This window comes from Perca flavescens, chromosome 16 (genome assembly GCF_004354835.1).
Source record: "Perca flavescens isolate YP-PL-M2 chromosome 16, PFLA_1.0, whole genome shotgun sequence".
In the NCBI taxonomy this organism is placed as follows: Eukaryota; Metazoa; Chordata; class Actinopteri; order Perciformes; family Percidae; genus Perca; species Perca flavescens.
Genome location: NC_041346.1, coordinates 32037187 through 32046645, shown reverse-complemented (window position 1 = coordinate 32046645; position 9459 = coordinate 32037187). Strand labels below are relative to the sequence as shown.

General features: G+C 38.1%; 1 protein-coding gene across 1 annotated transcript; it reads right to left on the bottom strand.

The window, feature by feature from the left end:
* Positions 1-3580: 3580 nt before the first annotated feature.
* Positions 3581-7801, bottom strand: LOC114570802 (cilia- and flagella-associated protein 53-like). Its single transcript, XM_028601378.1, has 3 exons — positions 7550-7801; positions 4710-4939; positions 3581-3663 (listed from the first exon to the last, which is right to left on the bottom strand). The coding sequence occupies exons 1-3, from the start codon at positions 7616-7618 to the stop codon at positions 3624-3626; spliced, it is 339 nt and encodes a 112-aa protein (XP_028457179.1). The 5' UTR covers positions 7619-7801; the 3' UTR covers positions 3581-3623.
* Positions 7802-9459: the final 1658 nt, after the last annotated feature.

Here is a 9459-nt window from a genome sequence, read left to right as displayed (position 1 = left end):
GGTGCAAAATAGAAATGATACATGCGTCGGTGTACAAAGGCAATTGCGCTGGGTGCAAGATAGGGCCCCAAGGGTTTGCAGAGTTATCAAAAAAAGCAAAGGGTGGCTACTTTGAAGAATCTAAAATATAAGACATGTTTTCAGTTATTTCACACTTTTTTGTTAAGTACATAATTCCATATGTGTTCATTCATAGTTTTGATGCCTTCAGTGAGAATCTACAATGTAAACAGTCATGAAAATAAAGAAACACATTGAATGAGAAGGTGTGTCCAAACTTTTGGCCTGTACTGTATGTGCCTATTTGTTTTTATGTGTTTATGTGGACTCTACTGCAAACAAAATCTACCTATGGAATATATAAATAAAGTAACTTGAACTTAGAGGGTGAGTCTCATCTTGTAGGATCTTTAGGCCTTTCTGGTGGATACTGGCCTCATAGATCTCACAAATAGGGGAGAGTTTGCAGCCAATGATTTTTGAGGCCGTATTGACTATCCCATCCAGCTGCAACTTCTGCTGGACAGTAGAATTGCCATACCAGACAGTAACAGAAAAAGTGAGAACACTCTCTATGGCAGCGATGTTTTATGATGATAAAAGTCCTGATTATTTACATGGAGTCTGGTGGGTTTGGTGATGGGGAGAGTTCTCCCTCCACCTCCAGTTACGTTTAGCTGAGAAAAGGTTAACCCACCAGAATCCATATAAATAATCAGTACTTTTAGTGTATATAGAGCCAGCATATATCTCCACCAGACTCCATGTAAATAATCAGGACTTTTAGCATGTATAGAGCCAGCATATTTCCACCAGACTCCATGTAAATAATCAGGACTTTTAGCGTGTATAGAGCCAGCATATTTCCACCAGACTCCATGTAAATGATCAGGACTTTTAGCGTGTATAGAGCCAGCATATTTCCACCAGACTCCATGTAAATAATCAGGACTTTTATCATCGTAAAACACACTTCATTCAAAGTGGACAGAAACTAAATAAAACTACCAAAAGCCGTCTTGGTTCATCTTTCCACTGTTCCAACAATCACCACTCTGGTTTGGTTGAAATAAACCCTTAATTCACCCATTTACATGTGGAGATATGCTGGCTCTATACACACTAAAAGTCCTGATTATTTACATGGAGTCTGGTGGAAATATGCTGGCTCTATACACGCTAAAAGTCCTGATTATTTACATGGAGTCTGGTGGAGTTTGGTGATGGTGATTTCGGGGCTGTTTCAAACATTTACTTCTGACATTTTGGGAAAAATACCAACCAGTAAAGTCTGTTACAGCCTTTTTCTTAACAAAAGTGCCTTTAATCATCTGTTGTGTGAATATTCTGTATTCACATTTTTTTTTTAAAACAGCTATACATGTATATACAATGTAGTTTTAACTTTAGTTACTGTAGAATACTGTGAATGAAGGTGATATGTTTTTGCCTCTTTTTTTAGAAACATTTTATCACTTTTCTCGACCAAATACTACAGTAACTATTCATTTAAGTACCATAAGGAAATGTTGATTTCACAGACACCAAATGGTCGCCCTAACCAGCAGGGTTTAAATAAGAGAATAAATCCTAGCAGTGATGAAGAGTTCCTGCTGTGTGTTAGCAGCCTTTTATAAAGAGAGAGAGAGGGAGTGTGTGTGTGTGTGTGTGTGTGTGTGTGTGTGTGTGTGTGTGTGTGTGTGTGTTTTATCTTACCTGTGTGTCTGTCAGCTGTGTGAGGCGATGCAGGTGAAGCAGCAACTGAGCGCTCAGTCAGTCTGTCTTTTTTTTCAGTCCTCTGAATCATTTCTCTGAAATCACATGACCAGAGAAACCTGTCAAACAACTGCAGCGTCTCACCTTGTTTTTATCCAGGTAAATCTATAGAAAAACAACTTCTCATTTGAGAATGACTTCTAGATTTAGATTTAGATTTAGTTAGAACTTCTTACTCAACATGGTGCACACCTACTGTTTGGTTTCCGTTACCATGGCTACAGCACGTTGTTTTTGTGTGTTTGTGTTTCACGTCTGACAACCCGGGGGTGTCGAAATGTTCAGTTATCAACAACACACGGGCCAAAATAAAAACAGACATGGAGAACCAGGCTGGAAATATCAAAGGAGAAAATACTGGCTTCAGCATTGTTGTCAAAAACATAGTATGTCAACTTAGCATGTTTCCTTCATATCTGATAATTCATTGTTGTCATTTTTTATTTAATACAGTAAATATATAATTATTACATATTGGACATTTAAGTAAATGTAAAACTAGTACTGTAGCTAAAGTAACTAGTAACTAAAGCTGTAACAGATGAATGTAATGGAGTAACTAAAGTAACTAGTAACTAAAGATGTAACAGATGAATGTAGTGGAGTTACGAAAGTAACTAGTAACTGAAGCTGTAACAGATGAATGTAGTGGAGTAACTAAAGTAACTAGTAACTGAAGCTGTAACAGATGAATGTAGCGGAGTTACAAAAGTAACTAGTAACTAAAGATGTAACAGATGAATGTAGCGGAGTTACGAAAGTAACTAGTAACTAAAGCTGTAACAGATTAATGTAGTGGAGTAACTAAAGTAACTAGTAACTAAAGCTGTAACACATGAATGTAGTGGAGTACCTAAAGTAACTAGTAACTAAAGCTGGAACAGATGAATGTAGCGGAGTAACTAAAGTAACTAGTAACTAAAGTAACTAGTAACTACAGCTGTAACAGATGAATGTAGCGGAGTAACTAAAGTAACTAGTAACTAAAGTAACTAGTAACTACAGCTGTAACAGATGAATGTAGAGGAGTAACTAAAGTAACTAGTAACTAAAGCTGGAACAGATGAATGTAGCGGAGTAACTAAAGTAACTAGTAACTAAAGCTGGAACAGATGAATGTAGCGGAGTTACGAAAGTAACTAGTAACTAAAGATGTAACAGATGAATGTAGCGGAGTAACTAAAGTAACTAGTAACTTTAAGTAACTTACTAACGATCTAAGCGCACACCATGAAGTTCCTGTATCCTGACCCTAACCTAACTTTGTCTCGGAACCATGGAAACGCCTATAAAGGGAATCTGAATGACAGATGAGTATCAGCAGGTCTCTCTCTGTTTTAACTTTTAAGTTTCCAACTTTATATTCAGATCAAAACGTAAAGTGCAATACGAAGCTCTGGGTTTGTTTTTAATCAAATGACTCACTGACCAGGAAACATTTACTTCTGACATTTTGGGAAAAATACCAACCAGTAAAGTCTGTTACAGCCTTTTTCTTAACAAAAGTGCCTTTAATCATCTGTTGTGTGAATATTCTGTATTCATATGTGTGGAAAAAAACAGCTATACATGTATATACAATGTAGTTTTAACTTTAGTTACTGTAGAATACTGTGAATGAAGGTGATATGTTTTTGCCTCTTTTTTTAAAAACATTTTATCACTTTTCTCGACCAAATACTGTCTGAGTTCCTGCTGTGTGTTAGCAGCCTTTTATAAAGAGAGAGAGAGGGAGTGTGTGTGTGTGTGTGTGTGTGTGTGTGTGTGTGTGTGTGTGTGTGTTTTATCTTACCTGTGTGTCTGTCAGCTGTGTGAGGCGATGCAGGTGAAGCAGCAACTGAGCGCGCTCAGTCTGTCTCTTTTCTTTCAGTCCTCTGAATCATTTCTCTGAAATCACATGACCAGAGAAACCTGTCAAACAACTGCAGCGTCTCACCTTGTTTTATCCAGGTAAATCTATAGAAAAACAACTTCTCATTTGCAATGACGACCTGTCACATTCCCACAGTTCCACATTCATACGTGGAAGCTGCCCCAGGGTTTCCCACACAGACTAATTAGTAATACGAGTTGTGCATGAAGGAATCTACAGACAGCAGCCAAAATGCAGCAATGTAAATAAAATGAAAAATACACTGCTGTGGACGTTGTTGACTTCAATAATGTGTTTACTGTGTTCATGGACTGAAGATGGGACGAGGGTTCAACCAGAATCTCAACCAGTGGATTCAGTATTCGGCCGAACCCAAAAATGTGGATTCACTGCAACCTTAGTTTTCTTCCTAATCCCAGAATGCATCCGTAGTATAGCCAGACCTTCCTCCACAGTGCTGTAGAGATAGAGTTGGCTATGAGAGACTACTAGACCTACGACTTCCAGGCGTACCTCCAACGTCTGTTAGAGCTGGCGATGATCCGCCGAGGCCCAAAGAGAAGAATCAGGGAGGTCAAGATGTCAAAACACAACATGAATTTACTTTATTACCTACAGCTTACGTTAAGCGGTGTAAAATGTGACTGGATTTCCCTGGAGAGGATTCCAACAGCGGGACGTAACAGTCTGACTACAGCTGCCGTTGTAGGAAAAACAACACAGGACAGTGCGTTTTTGAAACTCGCCAGCCTCATGGTGCATTCAAAGTTATTGTAAAATACCCTTTTACCATCTGGTTCTTGTTTTTCTCGTCTACTGGTGACATAAGTCATTGTTATAAGTTATTTTTATTACATTATGAATCAATCATTTAGCAATAAACAAGCTGCTCTTTAATGTCGCCAACTGTTTTGTGCTCCTTTTTATATTTTATATTATATACATTATAAATGTATTATATACTGTATATTTCAGTTTAAGCACCGTTTTAAAAGTATCGTTTTAGCACCGGTATCAGAAAAAAAAAAAAACGATACCCAACCCTACTCCAGAGACCAACCTGTCCCTCCTCTGGTCCACGTGGACCTCCTGCTGGGTCAGAGCAGCTCCGACTTGTCTCTGGACGGATCCTTGGAGGAAGCGTCGGTCTGAAGTCTGCAGCCACCAAGTCTTCATGTTGAAGCTCTGCTGGTTCTTGGTGAAGTCCTGGATCTCTTCTCTGGCAGCATCCTGCTTCTGTCTGTCCAGGATCAGATGGTCCACAGGCCTCCTGGACGGGAACTTGGCTCTCTGTTTGACACACAAATCACACAAACACACACTTATTCTTTAGATATTTAATCCTCCTGTTGTCCTCCCGGGTCAAATCTGACCCGTTTACTAAAACTTTCTATATCAGAACTACAACAAAAACTTGTTTAAAAAAGTGACAAAAAAATTGGAAAAAGTGAAAAAAACATAATTTTAAAAATGCCAAAAAAATGACAATAAAATTTGAATAAAATCAACAAAAGCGTCGAGAAAAGATGTCAGAAAAGGCTTTTTTCAGCCTCTCTGATGTGGAGGTTTCCTTCTCTTTGCTGTTTAAATCCTATTAAACTGAAGATCTTTGTTTAACAGTTATAGATCAAGACATCTGGAGACCTGGACTGGGCTTTGGGAAAACATTTTCACCTTTTTAACAACTTTGTTTTGGTCGTAAACACCTTTAGAGTTTTGAAATTAAATAATTTCATAACTCTGTTCTATTTTAGTGAACAGTTATTGAATATTAATCCATTGTTCATCTTTTGCTTTAAACATTAAACACACACAGACACATACATATACACACACACACACACACACACACACACACACACACACACACACACACACACACACACACACACACACACACACACACACACAGACAGACACACAGACACACACAGACACACACTCTCTTTCTCTCTCTGTTTGAAATGCAACCAGGTTAAGCATTTATATAGATTACTGATTCACCATTCATCAATAGTGTGAATTCATACTTGGAGGAAAAGTGTAATACAGGATATTTCCCAGGAGATGTCCCCACAGACACACAGTTGATAATATTAATATTATCAGTGGCCCATAGATCTATAGTAGTTACCTCCTCCAGTGATAGAATATTAATATTATCAGTGGCCCATAGATCTATAGTAGTTACCTCCTCCAGTGATAGAATATTAATATTATCAGTGGACCATAGACCTATAGTAGTTACCTCCTCCAGTGATAGAATATTAATATAATCAGTGGCCCATAGACCTATAGTAGTTACTTCCTCCAGTGATAGAATATTAATATTATCAGTGGATCATAGACCTATAGTAGTTACCTCCTCCAGTGATAGAATATTAATATTATCAGTGGACCATAGACCTATAGTTACCTCCTCCAGTGATAGAATATTAATATAATCAGTGGACCATAGACCTATAGTAGTTACCTCCTCCAGTGATAGAATATTAATATAATCAGTGGACCATAGATCTATAGTAGTTACCTCCTCCAGTGATAGAATATTAATATTATCATTGGACCATAGTGGACCATAGACCTATAGTAGTTACCTCCTCCAGTGATAGAATATTAATATTATCAGTGGACCATAGACCTATAGTAGTTACCTCCTCCAGTGATAGAATATTAATATTATCAGTGGACCTTAGACCTATAGTAGTTACCTCCTCCAGTGATAGAATATTAATATAATCAGTGGACCATAGACCTATAGTAGTTACCTCCTCCAGTGATAGAATATTAATATTATCAGTGGACCATAGACCTATAGTAGTTACCTCCTCCAGTGATAGAATATTAATATTATCAGTGGACCATAGACCTATAGTAGTTACCTCCTCCAGTGATAGAATATTAATATTATCAGTGGACCATAGACCTATAGTAGTTACCTCCTCCAGTGATAGAATATTAATATTATCAGTGGACCATAGACCTATAGTAGTTACCTCCTCCAGTGATAGAATATTAATATTATCAGTGGACCATAGACCTATAGTAGTTACCTCCTCCAGTGATAGAATATTAATATTATCAGTGGACCATAGACCTATAGTAGTTACCTCCTCCAGTGATAGAATATTAATATAATCAGTGGACCATAGACCTATAGTAGTTACCTCCTCCAGTGATAGAATATTAATATTATCAGTGGACCATAGACCTATAGTAGTTACCTCCTCCAGTGATAGAATATTAATATTATCAGTGGACCATAGACCTATAGTAGTTACCTCCTCCAGTGATAGAATATTAATATTATCAGTGGACCATAGACCTATAGTAGTTACCTCCTCCAGTGATAGACAGAGATTTCACCAACATGTATTTAACCTTCTATTGTTTTCTAACTTTCATTATAAGAAATGTTGGTTTCTTTCCGACCAAATTACCCAAAAATAACTGACTGAAGTTGACTAGAAGTATAGATGTAACACAGCCTGTTTTTTAGTCTTAAGTTAGTTTTTAACCGTTTGGTTTATGGTGAATTAAACTGGACTTTAAACACCTCTGACCTATATAAACTAGTTACACAGATTACACACACACACACACACACACACACACACACACACACACACACACACACACAATCAGATGGTTTAGCTAGTTACACAGATTACAGATGGTTAGCTAAACTAGTTAGGCAGGTTTTCTGACCGTTGGTTTAAACCGTAGCTAGTTGTCAGTTGGTGCCGTGTGTGTGCCGTGTGTGTGTGTGTGTGTGTGTGTGTGTGTGTGTGTGTGTGTGTGTGTGTGTGTGTTTGTGTGTGTGTGTGTGTGTGTGTGTGTGTGTGTGTGTGTGTGTGTGTGTGTGTGTGTGTGTGTGTGTGTGTGTGTGCCGTGTCTCACCAAAGCGACTGAATGAGGCGTCGGTCCCGTGAACTCCCGACATTTTGTTCTTCTTTGACTCAGCAGCATTTTAAAAACATCAAGATGTCAAACTTAACGTCGACTTTTCTCCGTTGTTGATGAAGTTATGATGAGTTATGATGAGTTATGATGAGTTATGATGAGTTATGATGAGTTATGATGAGTTATGATGAGTTACCGAGGCGGCTCAGTCTCTCAATGTTTGGTTTCACACACACACAACAGCACAGGCGTTCCGTTACCATGGTGAACACTACCGAGCCAACAGCGCCGCTCATTGGTCAGAGCCAACAGCGCCGCTCATTGGTCAAAGTCATAAAAGTAGGTCAAATGTACTATTCAGGAGCAGGGGACTCTGTAGTAGCTTAGAGCAGGGGTTCTCAAACTTTTTTCAATAATGTACCCCCTTTGAATTGTGTTTTTAAGCCAAGTACCCCCTGACCTGCCCAAAATAATGTTTACACCTATATAAAGAGGAACAATACAGTGTCTGCAGTGATATATTTACTAAACAACAACCTTGTAACTGAGATTACATTAAATGCTACATTTCAAATGTTCAGAATCCATCACTTCATTCATTCATTATTATATTATATTATTCTTTTAGGAATCATTCATGACATATTTTTATATGAGCATTTTGCAAAAAGTTCACGTACCCCTGCAGTACTCCAAAGTACCCCCAGGGCAATGCTGTATACCATTTGAGAACCACTGGTTTAGAGTGCTGTTGAAATGTAACTAAGTACATTTACTCCAGTACTGTACTTCAGTACCAAATGTTGAGGTACTTGTTCTTTACTTGAGTCTTTTCTTTTCATGCCACTTTCTACTTCTACTCCACTACATTTCAGAGAGAAATATTGTACTTTTTACTCCACTATATTCATCTGTTACAGCTTTAGTTACTAGTTACTTTAGTTACTCCACTACATTCATCTGTTACAGCTTTAGTTACTAGTTACTTTAGTTACTCCACTACATTCATCTGTTCCAGCTTTAGTTACTAGTTACTTTAGTTACTCCACTACATTCATGTGTTACAGCTTTAGTTACTAGTTACTTTAGTTACTCCGCTACATTCATCTGTTCCAGCTTTAGTTACTAGTTACTTTAGTTACTCCACTACATTCATCTGTTACAGCTTTAGTTACTAGTTACTTTAGTTACTCCGCTACATTCATCTGTTCCAGCTTTAGTTACTAGTTACTTTAGTTACTCCACTACATTCATGTGTTACAGCTTTAGTTACTAGTTACTTTAGTTACTCCACCACATTCATCTGTTACAGCTTTAGTTACTAGTTACTTTAATTACTCCGCTACATTCATCTGTTACAGCTTTAGTTACTAGTTACTTTGTTACTCCACTACATTCATCCGTTACAGCTTTAGTTACTAGTTACTTTAGTTACTCCGCTACATTCATCTGTTACAGATTTAGTTACTAGTTACTTTAGTTACTCTCTCATTCTCTGTTCTCTTTAGTTACTAGTTCTTTCTCTCCATTCATCTGTTCTCTCTCTAGTTCTCTAGTTCTCTCTCTCATCTGTTCTCCCTCTCTTTCCTTCTCTCTCTCCTCTCTCTCTCTCTCTCTCTCTCCTTCTCTCTCTCTCTCTCTCTCTCCCTCTCTCTCTCTCTCTCTCTCTCTCTCTCTCTCTCTCCTCTCTCTCCTTCCTCTCTCTCTCTCTCTCTCTCTCTCTCTCTCTCTCTCTCTCTCTCTCTCCTCTTGGTCTTCTTGACGGTGGTCAGTCTATCAATCAACCTATTGATTGGTCAGTAGGCGGAGCTTTAACACTGAGTATTGATTGGTCAGTAGGCGGTGCTTTAACACTGAGTATTGATTGGTCAGTAGGCGGGGCTTTAACACTGAGTATTGATTGGTCA